At 43.9% G+C, this 21,275-nt stretch overlaps 1 protein-coding gene across 2 annotated transcripts in view; it reads right to left on the bottom strand.

The window, feature by feature from the left end:
- Positions 1-21,275, bottom strand: part of Mccc2 (methylcrotonoyl-CoA carboxylase 2) — a 71,678-nt gene that overhangs the window by 17,911 nt on the left and 32,492 nt on the right. For both annotated transcript variants that reach the window (XR_003377794.1, XM_005356424.2), the window contains exons 7-11: positions 13,612-13,725; positions 10,052-10,116; positions 6,164-6,263; positions 5,969-6,064; positions 2,172-2,244 (exon numbers count right to left, since the gene is read on the bottom strand). Coding sequence is in view for 1 of the 2 variants with exons in the window: in XM_005356424.2 (XP_005356481.1) it covers positions 2,172-2,244; positions 5,969-6,064; positions 6,164-6,263; positions 10,052-10,116; positions 13,612-13,725 (448 nt within the window). In the remaining variant the exon portion in view is untranslated. The remainder of the gene's footprint in view (positions 1-2,171; positions 2,245-5,968; positions 6,065-6,163; positions 6,264-10,051; positions 10,117-13,611; positions 13,726-21,275) is intronic.

Raw genomic sequence — 21,275 nt, 5'->3', positions numbered from 1 at the left:
AGGCAGGGAGGCAGGCAGGCAGGCAGGCAGGCAGGCAAGCACCATCTTCTTGGGTGGTGGCCTTAGAAGGGCATTCCATAAGTGAGTGTTACAGATAGATAGATAGATAGATAGATAGATAGATAGATAGATAGATAGATAGATAGATAGGCAGGCAGGCAGGCAGGCAGGCAGGCAGGCAGGGAGGCAGGCAGGCAGACAGACAGACAGACAGACAGACAGACAGACAGACAGATAATGTCCGCATATGGATTGGGTCAGAAGGCTGAATTTTGAATGAAAGGTCTTGCTCTTTACTCTAGCCTTGCCTGGATTTTTATTTTAATTGCCATGTTTTTTTTTTAAATTGTGATAGAACACACTTTGATGGCCACATAGTGGGATTCTCTGTGTTTTTTCAGGCCTAAAGGCCCAGCCGGAGGCCTATGTATGATAAACGTCCTGAGTGTATTGACCCTTGAGAAGCATCGGAAGAGGGATTAACTTCCAAGTGGTTTGTGCAGCGATCCACCCTGAGTCCTGCCCTGCCGACAGAGGGATGGAAATCTAGCACCTGATGCGATCCCTGCAGGCTCCTCCCCACTTCCATGTAGGTCCTGTGGGGGTGGGAGTGGGGGTCGAGGCACAGGTACACAGGCTGAGTAGGGCACACACTCCCACTTGTGCCAGCCTCTCCACGGAGGAAGGGCCTTTACTACTGACCCAAACCAAAAACCAAGATGTCACAGAAACCTTCTGGGCCTCCTCGTGGGTATGGAAGCTGGAGGAAACCTTAAAGCGCTTGCAGAGACACCCGAGCATCTTGACATCTGGTGTCCATTCTCCCCCTTCAAGCCTACTCAACTTTCCTTCCCCTGACCCTAACGTCACTTGGATTCCAGTACAATGGAGCAGAGACGGGGGAACTGGCTGTGTCACTGATGCAGGGATACAGGAGGGTCAGTCTCTTAGCAGGTACCAGGCAAGCACACTAAAGAAGATGTCAGGGACAACCCATCCATCTTAGAGGAGGAAGAGAAGCCCTGGCTTGTTTCAGGACTACATCCTGCACCACTGGCGGACAAATCCCGTCTATATATCAAACAAAAAGCTCTTAATCACTTAAACACCCAAAGAGAAAAGCATAAATTCCCCTTCCGCGTGAACCATTCTCTCACTCATAAATTGAGCTAGGAGAAATTGCCAAGATTTAGGCCTAAGCCTCCAAGTACAGCTGCAGTTTGGATTTTTGTAGCTTCTCTTTTCCTGTTCTGATAAGTTTTATTCAGAGTGACTACTGCATTTTCAGGCCTTTTACAGTCTAATAAAACTCACAGAAAAATTGTTCTGCCATTTCCACTGGAAGGTTACTCTGAGTCTAGCACCTCTTTGGAACAGTTTCCTTCAAAGGCTGACCTTCAAAGGGTCAACACCTTAGACTGAAGAACTAACTTATACACACACTGTTCTTCCTGACAGGGCACACAGCCCTGCATTCTCAATCTAGTGTTTGACTGCATCCCTTAAGAGAGAACTGGAGAGATGGCTCTGAGGTTAAGAATGCTTACTGCTCTTGCAGAGGACACGGGTTCAATTCCAAGCACCCACATCAGGTGGCTCATAACTTCTTAGAACTCCAGTTCCAGGGTAACCGATGCCCTGTGCCTCCATGGTCACCAGGCACGTACATTGTATACATAAACATATGTAGGCAAACGTCCATACCATTAAAAAATAAATAAAACTTAGAAAACAAAAATTATCCACAGGGAGGCTGTGGAAAAACTGAACTCACTCCACAGCCTCCTGTGAAGCCACGCATTCCAAAAAGCCCCAGATGCACCAGCGTAAAACAGCAAGGAAACAAGGCTGAATACGTGGAAACAATTGCTACTCAGAGAACAAAAGCATGACAAAGGCTCTCTGTTCCTGCTACTGCAAGGCCACAAAGTCACAGAGCACAGAGTCCACGCAACAGCATCTGGCCACTGTCATTTTAAGCTCTTTGGATGCAGGAGACCATTCAGGTCCAAACCCTCGGTCTGAAGCGGCGTCTGCTGGCCGCTGACTCACACGTGTGTGCCCTTCTGGATAACAAAGCTCACGCCAGGTGCACGGAGCCCTGAGACGAGTGACAACTTACTCGGAAGCAACGGAAAACGTTCTTGGTTTTCACCTCTTCGCTTTTGTACCTGTAACTAGTGTGTCTCCGTATAACGCCTTGAACTCATTGAATCTGCTTCCATCCACAATTCTAGCAATGACCTAAGAGGAAAAGTAACAAGGCTACTGAGAAATCACATCACGAAAGGATGTCTGTGGTGAAGTCATTATTTGTTTATTTCTTTGTTTGTTTATTTTAGTGCCGGAAGGGCAACCCAGTGAATACTGAATGTACCCGTGCTTATTTCTTTTTTCCTCTTTTTTATTACTTTATAAATAATACCAATCAAAATTCCTACTTCCTCCCCTCCTCCCACTTCCCCCCCCCCACACCTTCCCCTTCATCCCCCTCCAGTCCTAAGAGAAGGCAAGGTGCCCTGCCCTGTGAGAGGCCCAAGGCCCTCCCCCCTACATCCAGGCTTAGGAATGTGTGCATCCAAAGACAATAGGATCCCAAAAAGCCAGTAGGTGCAGTAGAGACAAATCCCAGTGCCATTATCATTGGTTTCTCAGTCAGCCCCCATTTTCAGCCATATTCAGAGGGTCCAGTTGAAGTGATTTATAAGGAAGGCAATTCACAGTGATGTCACTTTCAATCCCATGCCACATAGAAAACCGCTTGAATTTCCCTTGACATGCATGGTTAGTGCCCCAAGTCACCCCCCACTGTGATACAGAATAAACTCCACAGTGAGACTGCACATAAGAGAACTACAGAGAATCTGGAGGCTGGCAGCTAGGCTGAGAGCTCGATTCAGTGCCTTGGCAGGGGTTCAAAGGGTCCATGAAAACCCAGAGCGTAGCTAAGGGCTTGGAGCACAGAATATTGGTTGGCTCCACATGTGACCAGACGTTCCAGGGTAAGTTACTTATTAAAAAAAAAAAAACCTCCCATCTACTCAATGCCACCAAGTAGATGAAGAAGGGGTCTGACAGCTGGGAAAGAGATGAACTGGTAGGAAAAGGGACCTGTGAAGATGATGCTGAGACAAACAGGGGCTCTGACTCCAGCTCTACCAAGAGGAGACTAATCACGAAACCTGGGGATGCAGCTCAGGGGCGCAGTACTTGATGAGCATGTTCAAAGGCCTGAGTTCCACCCCCAGCACTGCCTCCCTCCTCCAAACAGTCCATAACGTCCCCTAAGCCTGCTCGTGACCCCACCCTCTGTAGAGGATAACTTTTAAAGTCATAACTAAAGCACACCGTCTGATTAAAATAATAACTTATTACTATTAAGCCTCAATAGACATTTATTGATTCTTAATATGAGTCAGTAGAAGGACTAGTTACATATATTGTTCATCCGAAAGGAGCAGAACTTTCTAGAGAGTTTGAGTCTCTGCCACACGAGTCTTTCAGTAGAGCTATGCTCAGCACGCTTGAGGCCCTGACTTCAGCCCTAGTACCAAAATAGAAGACTCTTAGACACAAAGCCTACTCCACGCTTCCCCAGAACCCATGTGAGAGGGTGTGTATTTCCCTCTAACACTCAAGCTTCCTTTGCTGAAAAATGAAGGGCTCATACCAGCATCTCTCTCTCTCTGCAGACAGCAAAAGCTTGCTTTAAATTACTTGTTAGTTATTTTCCTAAATATGGGATCAAAACAACTTTTGGTGCTGCAGATCTCTTCACGCGAACCTTTTGACAAGCAATCAACACATCACAGCCGTTCTTCTGGGTCACAGTGTAAAATCACCTCTGACTGGCTTTCTAACTAATACCACTCTTATCCATAAAGTACTTAATTACCTTCAAGAACTTAAGAACTCAAACATCAGGAGCAGACAATTAATAGGATAAGATTCTCAATGCTAGCAGGAGAAACCAATATTCAGAAAGGTCAGGTCCCCCCTGCATCTGACTGAGAGAATAAGACCCAAAGCCCAGCTTTTGCAGCTCAGCATCCGGCATTACTGCAACTCCATGGGCTATCGAGGACTCTCTGTGAGGCTTATTTACTATAGGAAAAATGGAAACAGACTAAATGGCCAGCAAGAAGCAGCAAAAGCTAGAAGATTCCATTAAAACACAATAAAAAGCACATGAGGCAGGGGTTGGTGTCTGCTGCTCACTTCCGCACCTCTGGTGTTTGGAATATGTACACAGGAAATGCTAAGTGAAGAAGTGGCTATTCTAAAAAGATGGTTCTCAGCCATCTCGGCAGATTGTGAGTGCCATGCTTTTCTTTGTCTGCATTTAACTGGAAGCCTGGCTAAAAGCTAATTCTAAAGTCTGTAGCTGAGTCATGTCGCCACAGTAAAGAACCAGTGGAATTTCTCTAGAATCTAAGATTTAACATAGTAACAGACTATTCCTTAACTGTCTGTAGACATCTCTACAGCACAACAACACCCTCAGCAATTCACGCAAAAGGAAAAGAAAAACAGTCTGCCTACCATGTTGCCAGACACCACTGTGAGAACTGGGAGTTAGCCATAGAGAAATGATTACTGGAGACATTTTTTTGTTTTGTTTTGTTTTTTTGTTTTTGTTTTTCGAGACAGAGTTTCTCTGTAGCTTTGGAGCCTGTCCTGAAACTAGCTCTTGTAGACCAGGCTGGCCTTGAACTCACAAAGATCTGCCTGCCTCTTCCTCCCGAGTGCTAGGATTAAAGGCGTGCGCCACCACTGCCCAACTGAGACTTTTTTTTTTAAGGATAAGGAATAATATATGTAATTTACACCAGAAAAAGTAGAATTTAAAAAGAATTATATACACAGGGGAAATTAAACATATGTGTACACATATATACACCAAAATACATTATGTAGACTATATATAAATGTATATAGCTATGCCTCATCCATGAGGACTTGTTCTATGTCCCATACCCAAATCCATAGATGCTGAAGTCCCTTGTACTGAATACCTTACTATTTGCATATAACTTAGGTACCTATTCCTGTAAACTCTGAGTCATCTCTAGATTACTTATACAAAGTAACAGAAGACAAATGCTTCACATGAACAGCCATTGTACTATGCTGTTAGGGAATAATGATAAGAAGAAAAACATCTGTACGTGAGCAGTGCAGACAAAATACCCCTTTCAAGGGTTTCTGAGTTGTGGTTGGTGACATCTGTGTACACAGAACCCCCAGATATAAAGAGCTAACTATATTAACAGATCAAGGCAAATATCAAAATATTAGCTGTTCTTTCTGAATGACAGAACAAGCAATTCTATTTTTTCTGTGCTTGCTACCCTCCCCCCACTCCATAACCAATACCAAATCGTCTTATAGTCAAGGGGAAAGTACTTTAAGATATTAAACCTTTGGCATAGAATCTCATTAAGATGATTTCCTAAATTTAAAATTTATTCTGCCAGCTATGGAGACCTGAAGAAAATCAAAGCCTACACACTCTAAGCAAACACTGAAAACTGTCCCTCTGGATTAGAGAAGGCTGTGTCACAACCTGTCACCATAGCAACGTCTCCAACTATAATCGTCTACTCTGCTAATGTCATACTGATCTAAAAAGGCATGTTTTTCTCTTCCAACAACTTACTGACATTTTATCTATTTTGCAAAATAAGAACACTGAGGAAAAACAGTTGGAAATGGTGTGACTGCCCTCAATCATTCTCACGGCCCACGGTACCATCAAGTCCCATCCATGAACAAACCTAGCATCCTTGCGGTCACAGAGAGTCCTTCCTCAGTTGTATTTACTGCAGACCAGAGACCAGGTACGACACCAAGACAGTGCTCCTGGATCATAGGGCTCCTTACTGAGACCCACACTTGTCCCTGTGCATGAACACAAACCCTAAGGGTGGATGCTGGACTCACGGCTTGGATCCCGTTCCCCACATACCTCCCGGACATCAAAGCTTCTCTTAAGATTCGCACCGACTATCCCGTACAATTCATCGGCTGGGAACAAAGGCTCTTCAGAAGGCTCAATGGTAACCTACAGGCAGGACAAACAGACTCTGTTTAAAGACAGGATTCGGGGGCACAGACCGAAGCTCTCCACAGGGAAAGGAAAGACAGAAGGTTTCCTACTCACGTCCAGTTTCTTCTGATAATTGAGACTCCTCACAACCTTCCTTGTTAGGTGGAGGGCATGGTGGTCATCCAGAGCGTAGTGGTCAGTGACGCCAGACTTCCTGCAGAGTGAAGCACATGCTGGTGAGCAAAGGCTGGGAATGGACATCATTAAATACCCTAAGTCCCCAATACCCCTAGTCTAAGAATGATTAGGAACCTTAACTGCTTAAACACCTTAATTAACGGCATCTTACTTGATTTTCATAGTGTCCCTGGAGAAAGAGCATGAACCTTGTCTTACAAAGAAGAAAGTCAGAGGTACAGAGACTAAGTGCCCTGCCCTAGAACCAGCGATAGCTGCACTAGAGGCTCACACCTCGGACTTCTCACTCTGGCCTTCTGCAACGCTCCAGGGCTTGTTCACAGGACTACTGAGGCTCAGTCTGTGTCCCGTGAACAAAATTATATGTGATGCCCAACCACAGCTAGCATGTTTTCACAGTGTAGTTACGTGACACAGTGGGAGGCCCGTGAGTCTTTGGTGCAGGTGCCTACAGTGGTCTCTCCTCTCTGAGACCGCATCACTGGCCACCATGGCCTCCACTTAACAAGGAAGGCTGTGAGAAGTCTCAGTTATCCCTCTCTGAGACTTCCTTCAAGTCAGACACAAGAGTAGGCTCCCTCTTCCAGTAAACAAAAAGGCTTGAATACACTAAGTGTGGGTGGGGTCTTCCCAAAAGACAGTCGCAGGCTGAAGAGATGGCTCAGTGCGTAACAGCGCTTGTCATACAAGCGTGAAGACCTGAGTTCAAATCTCCAGCATGCACAAAAAAATCAGGGCATACAGTACAAACATCTGTGTTCCCAATGCTAAGAGACTCAGGGGGCAGAGACAGGAGAACCTCTGGAAGCATATACCGGTCAGCCTGGCAGACAAAGAGAAAAACAACAAAGGGAACCATAAACACGTCAGAAGGCAAGGATCAACACTCAAAGTTGTTCTCCCCGCTCTACATACATATTCATCATGTACACGGGACCGCATTCACACACATACATGTGGGAAAAATATGCATTCAAAGGAGGGATAGAGACTTGTTAATAAAGCACATTTAAAAATAGGTAAAGTCAAGCTGGGTGTGGTGGCACACACCTTAATGGCAGCACTCCAACGGCAGAGGCAGGCGGATCTCTGAGTCTGAGGTCAACCTGTTCTACTCAGTGAGTTCTAGGACAAGCCAAGGCTACGTAATGGAGAGACCCTGTCTCAAAAAAAAAAAAATAAATAAATAAAAAGCCAAAAACCGTAGAGACAGACAGAAAATATATAATAGGAAAAAGCCCACAGAATTTTGGTTCATTTTATGCGTAAACCACTACAAGCTGTTTTGATGTCTTGTCTAGAGAATCTGTCCCACTTTCGGGAGTTGTTCTGGTGTCCTAAGTAAGAGCAGAGACAACGCTTATTCCTCCAGAGCACAGGGCAGCCTTCAGCTCCTACACATATTTTACAATCCAAATTCGTTCACAACGCTTCACACATAATGGCAGCTGTAGCTACTGACTTCTAGCCGTACTGCGATTCAGTAGAAATGGAAGCAGCAGGAAGATTCTAATTTAGCCAACCTTTAAAATGTAATACTTCCCTATAAAAGATACCTGAAATTTGCCCTAACAGGAAAGAGAAATTTTGGATGAGACACTACATAAATCTTTGTTTAAAATTAACTCTTAATGATGATTAAGCAGGTGTAAATGTACATTTAAGATGGCAGAGAACTCACAGCAGTTTGTGACTAGCCTTGTGTTTCTTTTTAAATTGAGACAGGCGATTAATCCTCCTTAGCCTCCTAAGTCCTGGGATTACAGGTGCACGCAGATTTAACATTGGTCTTGTAGATTTTATTTATTCATTATTATTAGAGTGTGTGTGTGTGTGTGTGTGTCTGTGTGTGTGTGTCTGTGTGTGTGTGTACACAAAAGCACTTACGTCAAGGTCCAAAAGCAGAGGCCAGAAAACAATTTTAACTTTCGGGAGTCTGTTCTAGGGCTTGAACTGAGGCTGTCAGGCTTGCAAGGCAAGCTCCACTTGCTGAGCCATCAAAAAGTAATGCTAATGGATATTTGATGACGAAGGTTCTGTTCCAATCTTTACCTTACACACAAGCAGACAGGCCTCAAACAGGTTAGTCACCTCGTTTAAGTCACAAGAGTAGTCAGAGAGACAAACAGAAGCTAAATTCCAGGGTCCATACCCTGAAACTCGATAGACTGCCTACAGTTTCTCCCCTTTAAAACTGCCAAAATTTTACAAAAATTAATGATCCCCAAATACTCCCTCTCTCTCTTACTCCTGCCAACAAACGGAAATCCATTTTGTCGTCTGCCCTAACTCACCCTTATTCTTCCTTCAGCCAGGCCTCTCCAGATAGGAGCATCACCAGCCAAGCAGATCACCAACCAGTCTCATGCAAGAGTCAGAAACCGGGCAGAGGCTCTGCAGCACCACCCTGAGCTCCAAGAGCTGAGCTCCCTGAAGCACTCGAGTTTCTGCCCAAACTCAGGCAGCGCAGGTCTCTAAACACTGCTGACAACACCAATCCACCCTAGGATGTCTAAAACCATCTTTCTTTCAACCTTTAGATAAGACTGGATGCATGTCTGCACACTTCCTTTGTAAATGTTTAATTCGTTGATTTCTCTTACCTGCTTAATTAAACGGTACATTCTTGAGGACAAGGACTAGTCTAAATTTTTTTCTGTATCACTAATAACAATACAATCAATCAACCCTCAACAAGTGCTGAGTGAGGGAGGAATGAGGGAAAAACAGAGACTAAGCTAGCCAACAGGAATGGCAGGAAAGAACCCATCTTTTCTCTTGCCCCGGACTCCTCACATAGTCTCAGGGCTCTTTGGGGTTATGAAGGCACAGAGCAGAGGACGTCCTGTGCCGGATGGTCAGATCTACCTGCCCTTTAGAAGCCAGAGCTAGACCCTGTACAGACGACCTCTGTATGCATGCAGGGTAAGGTGAACTGTACAGTTTGAATTAAGTGCCACCTCTATGCAGCTCCTTCCCACAAGCTTCTGACCCCTCACAGCCTGCTGCTGAGCAAGCTCTCAAACACACCTAGCTTCTCAGGCCTACAAGAACGTTCGAGCCCTCTTGCTCCGGTTTCAGATCTCCTCCCCCTACTCCATTGTCTCAATGTCAGGGGATGAGATCATTTTCTATCATCGTCTTCATCGTCTCCTCTCCTGCATCCTTTACAGGTCACCTACCAAGTCCCTCAGTTGCACCCGGAAAATAAAACCATGCCTGAAATGTAGCAGGTATCCAAGCAAGGTTTGTGGAGTTAATGAGAAACTGCCTCTCAGGCTTGACTGAAAAGCCGAGGTACTGTGCTTGCTTTGGCAACATGTATACTAAAAACGGAACAATACAGAGGAGATTAGTATGGCCCCTGTGCTCACACTGGGGCTGACAAGGTGGCTCAGAAGATAAGGATGCCTGCTGCTGAGCCTAAGCCCTTGGATCAATTTCCAGAGCCCACATGGCAGAGGGGGAGACTTGACTCTCACGGCTCTCCTCTGACTTCCATATGTACCCACGGCATGTACACAGCCACATACATGAGTGTATCCACATATGCACGTGAACAAACACACACTAAGTTTTCCTTCCTTCCTTCCTTCCTTTTTTTTTTAAAAGCAGCTGACACTCTCACTTGAAACACAATTCTACAGTCCAGAGATCTAAACCCAGAACAGCAGAGTGGGGGCAAACAAAACTACGGCTTGATCTGGCAAGATAAGCACAAGGTAAAAAAAAATAATGTAAAACTTCCTTTACACAAACAAAATGACCATTGATCCTGGAAGGGAAATACGGCTCCTGCCTTACCTGCAGTGAAGGTCAGCACCTCCAAGATCCTCAGCAGACACCTCCTCTCCAGTAGCTGCCTTCACCTACGAGGATAAAACCATGGTGAGACTGGTTCACTGAAGACATGAACTGCGGTACTAACAAGCATATCGCCTAGCCTGACTTCACTGCATTCTTCCTTCCACAGAGCTGAAGATGACTGTACTTTCTCATTCCACCTCCAGGCAAAGTGGCAAAATATTATCCCAGTCTACAGATGGGGATTCTAAGCCCAGACTCACGAAGAGTTGCCCACAGCTCCTGGACAAACGATGCAGCCTGGATGTCCACCCTGCTCTTCGTGATGCTACCCAACACACCTTAAAGCCTTGGAGTTGTGAGCACGTCCCTGACTCCCTGGGATCCCCTCTTTCACCTACCAGATGAGGTCTCATTGGCCTGCAGGAGTCCTCACGGTGATGACACCCTAGGACATTAACCAAGCAATGCTGGCTGTGGTGGAAAAAAAAATGCCCTCCAAGGGGAGTGGCACAATTAGGAGATATGGTTTTGTTGGAGTAGGTAGAGGAAGTTGTGGGAGGAAGTGTGTCACTGTGGTGGCGGGCTTGGAGGTCTCTTGTGCTCAAGCTTTGCTCAGAGTGACACTCAGACCATTTCCTGTTGCCTGTAAGATGTGGCACTATCAGCTCCAACACCATGTCTGCCTGCACGCTGTCAAGCTCCCCACCATGATGATAATAATTCAATCTCTGAACTGGAAGCAAGCCACCCAATTAAATATTTTCCTTTATAAGAGTTGTTGTGGTCATAGTCTCTCTTCATAACAATAGAAACCCTAACTAAGACGCTGGCCTATCCGTGCTAAGAATTCCACTTACATGTTTACATGCTGCTCTGCAATCTGTATTTCAGCAATCTGTACATGTTTCTCTTACCAGCTCTATACTATGGGTTCCTCAGGGGTGAGGCTGTGATTAGTTCATTTTCAAATATTCAATAACCAGGGCTATAAAATCCAGTTATTTTAAGGTGTTAAAAAAAATCGCTTGTAGAAGTTACTCAAATCTAAGGTTTAACAGGATGGAGCCAAAACAGAAAGAAAAATCAGACAACAAACCAAGAATGACTTAATTATAGCCCAAGAAGCTACAACAAGAAAATTAAAAAAAAAAAAAAATCCCTGAGGACTAAACGCCAACCTCATCTAACAGGAACTGTTAGGTGAGTCCTATTTCACCGGGCTGACTAATCTGTTTCTGGAGATAGACATAAAAAGAAGTGTTAAAATAACAAGGATTAATCTAAGATACAGCACATAAATGGTTATTCCTCATTGTATCAAAACCTCTGCTTTAAATAAAATATCTTTCCACAGAAAGGCAATTAAAATTTTCACCTTCAATTATTCCACCCTCAGAAGTCAATTATTGGTTCTCTTTCCAACAACAACAACAAAAAAATCGGTGCTAAACAGCTTTCACTCCAGACAATAGCTAATTATAAGAGGCGTCTGAATATTTAAGTCATAAAGAAAGATAAACAACAGATATACTATATTTACTCTCAGAGATCTGACTAATTTCCGGGGGAGGGGGATATGGCTGTCACCAGTTAACATTTATTGAACACCCACAGCATGTTTGATGCCCTGACAGGTGCGAAGATGACCAAGTCAGAAGAGTGAAGGTAGCCATGGTAGCAAACGGCAAGTTAGGATGGGAAAGGAGCCAGGAGAGCAAAAAGTCCCTCAAACCCCCATTTGCTTCAACCACACTAAGCTACTTGAACTAACAGCACCTGAATCCCTTTCTTCAAAGCCTTTTCTCAACTGCCTACAAACATGGGTCAGGATACTGAATGCTCAGATCTTTGAAGCTTCAGATTCTTCCTCCCTAAACACAGTTGTCTCTCATGGACCACTGACAGAGGTCAGATCTGGAGGACTTTGGGCTTCCATGGCCGCTGGGTCAAGTTAAACCTGAATCCATGGGTCAACCTAAATGAATGTGTCTAAAACACCGGGTGTTATCCCAGCACTATGTGCCACGAATTCTCCCAATGGAAGTTCTCAAATGTCACTCGTACCTTTACTTGTGGAAGTTTGCCCCCTCACAGTGCACGGGTAAAAATGGAGCACATTTTCTGCACGTGAGCCGATAAGAGCTTATCACAAACAGCATGAGAACACTAGCATCCTAAACAGCACTGGAGAGTTACCACCGTTAAAACACAAGCTCCTTCTGGTTTACCTCACCTTCCATAATTACTAGAAATCGCATGGGAAACATTTACTTTGCATGAGCTCTTACTAGTAACTGACACGCCTTGAGGTCCGCCATTTGAAACCATACATTTCAGAGGTTTTTCTGGTAATCACAAAATTGTGCAGTCATTGTCATTCCAGAACATTCCATCACTCCCAGAGGCAACTCCCACTCAGCAGCGGCCATTGCCATTACTCTCCCTCCTAGATCCTGACAGCCACTATTCTACTTTCTATCGCCATGAATTTGGCTCCCTTAAATATTCTCAAACATGGAATCATATTTTTGTGTGTGCCTCACATGTTTCCCATCCATAATGTGAAGAACTTCATTCCTTTCTATGTCTGAATAACGTTTTATTGTTTCTGATACTCCTGCCTCTACTTTCTAACTGTTATGAATACAGTGTGTACTATGATATCCAGCTCAAAACACCTTCTAGAATAAGCTAGGGCATTCCAAAATTCTCAAAAAGTCAAAATTATTTCATGTTTCTTCCACTCTGCATTTATTCTGTCTTTTCCAAAATTTCATTATGTACATGGAGGCACACAAAAGCATATTTTCAACATTTTACCCAAAATTAATACTATATTCTCGAAAAACCAAAAAAAAAAAAAAAGAAAAAAAAGAGAATGGTGGGACTAGACATGGCACATACCTTTAATACTAGCAGAGACAGGAGGATCTCTGTGAGTTCAAGGCCTGATTGATCTACATAGTGAATTCTAGGCCAGTCAGAGGTAAACAGTGTGTCCCTGTCTCTTAAAAAAAAAAAAGAAAAGAAAAAAAAGGAAAGGAAGGGAGAGACAGGAAGACAAAGGGAGAGAGAGAGAAGGAGAGAAAGAAAGAAAGAAAGAAAGAAAGAAAGAAAGAAAGAAAGAAAGAAAGAAAGAAAAGAAAAGCAAAAAAGAGAAGGGTGGTTGCCAAGGCAACAGCAGAAAATAAAAAAAGTTCTAGGGATGGGTATGGCAATATCTACATGATAATGCAAATATGTTTAATGCCACTGAAACACATAATTAAGATTTATTAGATAGTAAATTTCTGTGATGCATTATACTTACCATATTTTTTTTTTTTAAGACAGGGTTTCTCTGTGGTTTTGGAGCCTGTCCTGGAACTAGTTCTTGTAGACCAGGCTGGTCTCGAACTCACAGAGATCCGCCTGCCTCTTCCTCCCAAGTGCTGGGATTAAAGGCGTGTGCCACCACCACCCGGCTACTTACCATATTTTTAAAGCTTATAATAGCTTATGTGTCTATATTTAACTCTAATGAATCAATAATCATTCAACCAAGATAATATTCTTACCAAGGGTGGTCCACCTAAGAAGATAGTACCCTGCTTCTGGACGATGATGTTTTCATCCGCCATGGCAGGCACATATGCACCTCCCGCTGTGCAGGAGCCCATGACCACAGCTATCTGCAAAGGAGGCACAGACATTGAGGTGAGACTCCAACCGGAAACACATGGCATTGGCACAATGTCCCTACAAACATTGCACAGTGCCTAGGTGATACGAAGAGCTGATCCCTGGACTCACTTTACAAACAGAGTCCTGAGATGGTTCTTATTGTGTAGCCTAGACTAGCCTAGAACTCATGATCCTCCCAACTCCTGAAGACAGAGCCTCCAGGCACACACAATCTTTGTGACTAGGAAAAAAAATCTCTTTTATTGTTGTTTTAACTTATATGTATGTGTCTGTTTGTATGTATCCAAAGTGTGTGAGCAGGTACCCACAGAGAAGGGAAGAGGGCGTCTGATCTGATCTCTAGGAACTGGACTTACAGTTTGTGAGCACCCTGATACGGGTGCAAGGAGCCAGACTCAGGTTCTCTGGGAGAGCGATAAGTGCTCTTAACCACTGAGCCATCTCTCCTGCATCCTGGAATAGTGCCTTGACTTCTTGTATGAAACTATTTTGCAGGGCTTATGTTTCACTCTTACATAACATGTAGATGAAGAGTCTATCAGGACAACACTGGCCTGGTAAACTACTAGTCTGAGAAAAGAAACCTACCACACACTCACTTCAGTAAAACCTCCTCAGACGGGAACTGATAATACTGCACCCTCTAAATAATCCCTTTATATAAATAAATACCTCTTGGGGGCGTTGAAATAATTCTTTGAATGAATGTTGTTAATATTTTGTGCTAGCACAAATATAATCTAAATACAAAACTAATGCTAACATTTGCATTGGAAAAGTTACTCCAATGGCTGAGTTGGCAGAGTAATCCCCAATAACCATGTAAAACAGTTGGGCACAGTCTGTATACCTGTAATCCTAATGCTAGAGAAGCAGAGAAAGTGGGTCCCTGGATTTCATGGCTCCCCTGGTCTAGTCAAATTGGTAAATTCAATGAAAGCAAAACACTTTGCCTCAAAAAAAAAAAAAATAAGGTGGAAGGATTAGGGAGATGGTCTGCTGTTGAAAGTGCTTGCTGCTCAACTTGAATTTGAATTCAGAGCACCCATGTGAGCAGCCATAGGTACAGATGTGTATAACCCCAGTATAGAGAAGTGGATTCCAAGAACTTGCTGGCCAGAGGGCGTAGCTAAAATGGTGAGCTTGTCAGCTTCCCAGTTAGTATGTAATTCTGTCTCAAGACAACACACACACACACGCACACACGCATACACACAAATAGTAAATAAATAAAAAGAAAAAAAGAATGTGGAGAATGACCTAATATTAACCTCTGGCCTCTGCACATTCGTGCACTCTTGCGCACATGAGTGGACACACACACCACACATAAGCATCAGTAGCCATGTCAGGGGACCTGCAGTCAGCAATGGAGCTTAGGGAATATACCTACCAGATACAAAAGTTATGATGGCTCCATGCTGGAGAGCCAAAGCCCCAGTAGGATTGTTTCCAGAATGTCCCTTGCTCTGCTGTGCTCCCTCTGCTTGCTGCTGCTGTGTTCCTGTGTTTGGCATGGTGTGGTTACTATGTGCAAGGATCCCACTGTATCTAGTATAGTGTGATTGTTTCATAGGAAAATTCCACTCCACACTGGGAACCCTACAGATCATAATGCAGACGAGTTTTAGGAACAATGGTGCTTAGTTTGAACTGTGATTTAACCGGACTTTCTGGGTCAGCCTAAAAGATAAAGGTGGTTAAGACAGTAAAGATGATCAGGGAAATGCTTTAGGTTATTCTAAAAGTTGTTCCAATAAGAGGTACAAAAAGGGTAAAATTAGGTAGAAGTCACCTTCCCCTGTGAGATCTGCAGAAGATGAAAAATAAGAACAAGGAAGTTTCATGTATTATAGACCCATGAATTCTGCCTGTGGGAAACCAGGCCGATGATTAAAGAAAGCAATTACGTCCCTACACCTGAGGTTAGGCCTGAGTTCCTCGGTCATGTAATTTACAGAATTAATCACAGGTCCCGGTAAGCACCTTGAAAAACAAAGTTGTACAAGAAAATTAAATGACCCTATTGTGTGTAAAGAAAAATAGATGGTTAGCTAGACCACTTGTTTAAAGGTTTTGCAGAGCAGAAGCAGGACATGAATCTGCTACGCTGAAACCGCAGACAGCTGTCCACCAGTGCAAAAAGAAGGGCTGAAATGCATTTAGCTTGTTTAAAACTTTGTTAATCAATTATAAAAGAATCATTGCTCTTGGGTGAAGAGAAATGTTTAATGACTATGGATTTGAAAGGAAAACATGTAACTTGTGATTGTAATGTGATTTCTCCCTGTGAAAAGATTTTGTTTTTGGAAAGTGGTTATGAGGTAATCCTTTCTTGCATAGAAGTTTTTGTCTTAGGAGGTATAAAAGGGATAAGAGAGAAATAAGAGATATAATAGAAGGAAAACTGCAGGAAGGATATACAAGGAGAATAACTGGGAAGAAAGGAAGTAAGGGAGGAAGGAAGAAGCGAGAGAAGGAGAGGTCAGAGAGGAGGAAGAAAAGGTCAGGGTAGAAGAACAGAACAGAAGAAGAGGAGAGTAAGAACAAGCAACAGAAAGAAAAATAAAATGAAGAATTCAGTTTTTGCCCTCAGAAAAACTTCTCTTGTGTATGTATGCAGCTGTGCCGACGCCACGCCTCCTCTCGGTTTCTCTGACCTATTGAAAGCTGGCCTTCTGGTGCACACAAACATGCACACACACATACACACACGCACACACACACAAATAATAAATACAACTTTTAAAATCTAAAGAAGAAAGTGAATTTTGTTGAAGCTGGGTGATACTTACAAGGAGTCACCAATAATGTTTACATGTGAGTGTTCAAAAGCTTCCCATTATAGAAAAAGCTTAAGAAAATCCTTGTTTGAAGATTAACATGCCACAAAGAATAACACGTAAGAGTTTAGCTAAATGCCCATCAACAGTAAGAAAAATATTACCAAAGAAAAGTAGAATATCATGAATTTTTTTAAGGTACCACAAGAAAACAGCTTGAGTTTCTGATCCCAGTGTTCCATCAACTGGCCTTACATCCGCAGAGACACTGCTTCGGTGAACCGCACACCACAGTAATATTAAGCTCAAAGGGCTGTACTGTGAGCTAACAATTTCCCAACTACATGGCTATCACAAAAAGACCTTTTCCGTTTACTAAACGCTTTGTGTTTGTTGTTAAACTATCTTCAGCATTTAACTGTGAACGTAATAAAGCAGTGGCTTTCCTTATCGTTTGGTTTAACAGTCACCCAGAAGTGTCCTTTCAAGACATCTACAGCTATAAAAATCCCTCCTCAGACACACAAGCAACACCCATTGTATCCAAGTTTACAACAGCAGACAGACCCCAGCGGCCTACCAGGTCTGAGGGATAAATGAATCGTGGATAAATTCATTGTTAATATCTAAACGTCTTCCTTCACAGTGAGGCAAAATAATAATAAAATAAAATACCAACACCCTAAATCTGTGTGGTATGTCTGAGTATTTAACTATCTCTGCACTTTATGAATATCTGAAAAATTCTGAGCCTTTTGTAAAGTTCAACGTGTGGGTCATGACCTCTTCGGGGTTGATCAACCCTTCCACAGGGGTCACCTAAAACCCTGGGAAAACACAAAAGATATTTACATCACAAATCATAGCAGTAGCAAAATTACAGTTATGAAGTAGCAACAACAATAATTTTATGGTTGGGGTCAGCACAGCATGAGGTATTAAAGGGTCACAGCAGCAGGAAGGTGGAGAATCATTCTTCTAAGAGAACAGAAGACACTTTTACCTCAGAACCCTGTACTCTCCGTGACAACACTGGTTCAGCTCAAACTATCTGTGTGTTCCAGAAGGAAAAGGCTCAAGGAACTTAGAGCAGAGTCGCAGTGATGTAAGATTCAAAAAGAGAACAGTTTTCAAAAATAAGACCTAAAAAAACCCAACAGGCAGAGTGGAGTTCCAGGAAAACAACTAGAGAACAGAGGAGAGGAAAGAATAGCAACCGTCAGCAAGGGCTGGATACGAGGGTGAGGGTAGGGGCGGGAGGCGGGAGGAGACAGGAGTGCCAGCACGTCAACTGCTATGGAAGGAGTGTTTGCGTCCCCTCCTAAATTCGTGGTAAAGCCTTAATCCCCTGCAACCAAGGTTATACCCAAGGTGGAGCCCACGATGTCATCAAGGTCCCTGTAAACAGAGACAAAAATCTCTCTATCCAAGTGAGGACAAAGCCAGGAGGAGGCCCTTCCCAAGTCCTGAACCCAAAGCAACCATGCACTCAGATCTGTGGAGCCCTCCAGCCTCCAGAGTCCTTAGAAAGAAATGCTCATACTACCCAGTCTATCCTAATTGCTACCACCACCATCCTGGTGGAAGGGTGGGTGAAGAGAGCTACGGAGGGAGCAGAGCTACGGAGGCAGGAGAGGACTCACAGGTAAATGAGCAACTGACCAAGTGTTAGCACCTGAGCTCAGAGACTTCCGCCATATTGCTTGGGGCATTGCAGATGCATCTTCTCCACAGTTCCTCTGCAACCAAGGAAATCAACAGTGCACCCTCCCGACACCAGCTAGCCCATACTCAGGGAAAGGCAGGTGGACGTGGCAAACTTCAAATTAGTAAGCACTGCCCCTGGTGTTTCCATCCAGTGCCATCCCTATGAGTACGGCAGGCTGAAACCACTCCTTGTAACCCTCTCTCTAGTGGTCCCTCTTCTGCCTCCCTTTCTTGCTCTGAAGGAGCCAAGTAGCAAGCTGTGAAATGCTCTGGGATTTCACGCGGCAAGGGACCAAGGATGGCCCTCCAGCCAAAAGCCAAGATGAACTGAGGGAATCCTGGAAAGAACCAATTCAGTCAACAACCACATGAGGGCGCTGGGAAGTGAGCCCTCAAGTCAAACTCTCGGGCCACTGTACCTGTGAGACCCCGAGTTAGGCCTAGACTCCAACCCCCAGAACAGGATAACAAACATGCACTACTGTTCTACACTGCCAAGTTTGCAGACAGTATGTTCTAGAGCATTAGATAAACCATTTACCTTGGTTGAGGCATGTGGCTCTGTGGTAGTGACCTTGTCTACTATGAAAGAGACTCTAGTTTCAATCCCCAGCACTGAAAACAAACAAACAACAATAACAACAAAACAACTCTCTGTCTCAAGTAAATACAATGGAGGCACAACTGACTTCAGTAGTGTAGCTGAGTGTTGAATAACAGCATGGATAAATTATGGAAAATGCAAAGTTAGACCATTTCATCATAGGGCAAATAGCAAGGAGTAGAATTCCACAAACAGAAGGCTAAGCCATCGGAAATACAACCTCAGGACCACCTTCATCTATAAAGTTTACCATTAACTAAAACGTCATAATACTATTCCACTCTTCAAAAACTCCATCCACCTCTAAACTATTAATCTACAGTAGACATGGAGGATGAAGACCAAGTAGAATTCTGCTCTGCCCCAGAGAGTGACGCAGCCATCATAGTAAATGAAGGAGACAAAGTCACAGACAATGTTTACAACAGACCAACCCATAGAGGCAAAGGAGATCGTGGCTGGGAGGATTGGGCAGGAACAGAGAGTAACTGCTAATGAGAAGATAAAGATATAAGAAGCTTGATCCAATTCAGTGATACCCAAAACACAACTAAAGTTTCACAGTCAATGGATGAGCTGTATTTTCATAATTCTGCTACATAATTTAAAAACACGAGGTGGGAGGGGTGTCAGGCACCCACATCTGGCCTCTGAGAGTGCTAGGCAGATACATGATACACAGACACACATGCAGGCAAAACACTCACGCATGTAAAATAAATAATTAGGTAAATAAATAAAAATTTTAAAAGCATGCCGGGCAGTGGTGGTGCACGCCTTTAATCCCAGCACTCGGGAGGCAGAGGCAGGCGGATCTCTGTGAGTTCGAGACCATCCTGGTCTACAAGAGCTAGTTCCAGGACAGGCTCCAAAACCACAGAGAAACCCTGTCTCGAAAAACCAAAAAAAAAAAAAATTTTTTTAAAAGCACAAAAACCTCTGCCAGAGGTGTAGTTACTATGCCCATAGGAACCAAAATTCTCAAATGTTTCATCAATAACAAAGAAAGCCTTTCTAGTCACAAGTATATTTGATTTACTCAATAATTAAATAAATATTTATTTATTGAGATGGCTCTTACTATGCAGCCCTGGCAGGATAAAAATTCAATATATAGAGCAGGCTAGTCTCAAACTCATAAACTTCCCACCCGCCTCTGCCTTTGAATCAAAGGCTGAGATAAAAGGTGTGAAGCACCCATTCATTTATTTTAATTATGTGTATGTGTGTGCCGGTGTGAGTTTTATGTGCACCGTGTGTATGCAAGAGTCTGAGGAGACCAGAAAGGGAACTAGAGCCCCTGGAACAGATGTTATTGGTGGTGAGAGATGGCTGACCCATCTTTCCAGCCGCCTAATCACAAGTATTTAAATAAATAAGAATTTAATGCTATGCGAGCAGATAGACACTGATAATAGCAATAAAGATGAAAAGAACACAACACAGATAAGTCACCAGCTAAACCAGTCAGCATCACACAGTCTCAGCTCATCATTCAATTCTGAGTTGCTTGTCACCCACAACAGGACACAAGGAGGACTCGTACAGATGCATCCTGCCACCCCATCTTCTGCTCACAGGATCCAGGGATCCTGGAGTGCAATGGCACTGACAAGTGCTCCCGGCCCAAAGTGTGCCCTTGTGCAAATCCTATGAAAGGCCACTCTGGGATCCAAAGTGTCGGAACTATAGAGAAAATTCTCCACTCTCCACTGAGAACTAAAATGCCATCAAATGCATGGCTACACCATGAGGGTAGACTTGGCTTGGGTTGTAAGCACATCTTCAGTACTATGCCAAAAGGGACATGGAGGACAAAGATGAACTCCACGAACTCCGAGAGGCACCAATCCCCCCACCACCGGAGAGGGAGCCTGCTGTGTGGCAGAGATAAAGGAGGGAAGGAAGCCAAGCATGATTCTATGACTTATGAGCAAGAAAGGAGGAAGAGGCCACGGATGACCCACGGGCGACACGTAACCCACTGAAACGACTGCTGTTGTCTCTTCCACAGCGTGGTTTCTGTGTAGCAGAATAAGGTGCTGCAAACCACAGACAACCACATGGGACTCAGCAGACAAATCCATTACCCTCCAGGTCTTGCCCGGGCTAACAGAAACCGGTTCTCATTATAGCAAAATGAATTACAAACATAGCCCAACAGGCCATTCAGTGGAAAGGGGAAGGCTTGCCAGGGAGGTCTTATCCCTCACTCTGAAAAATGGTATGAACTCTGGATCTCCTGTCCCCCGCGCCCACCCACACCTACACACACACACACACACACACACACACACACACTGCAGAGCTGGAGACCATTTTCCACTTCAATACATTCTAAGATAAATGCAACAGAGACCGGGATAAATGCAACAGAGACCGGGATAAATGCAACAGAGACCGGGATAAATGCAACAGAGACAGGGATAAATGCAACAGAGAC

Source organism: Microtus ochrogaster, chromosome 19 (genome assembly GCF_000317375.1).
Source record: "Microtus ochrogaster isolate Prairie Vole_2 chromosome 19, MicOch1.0, whole genome shotgun sequence".
Taxonomy (NCBI): Eukaryota; Metazoa; Chordata; class Mammalia; order Rodentia; family Cricetidae; genus Microtus; species Microtus ochrogaster.
This window is presented reverse-complemented; position numbering and strand designations above follow the sequence as displayed.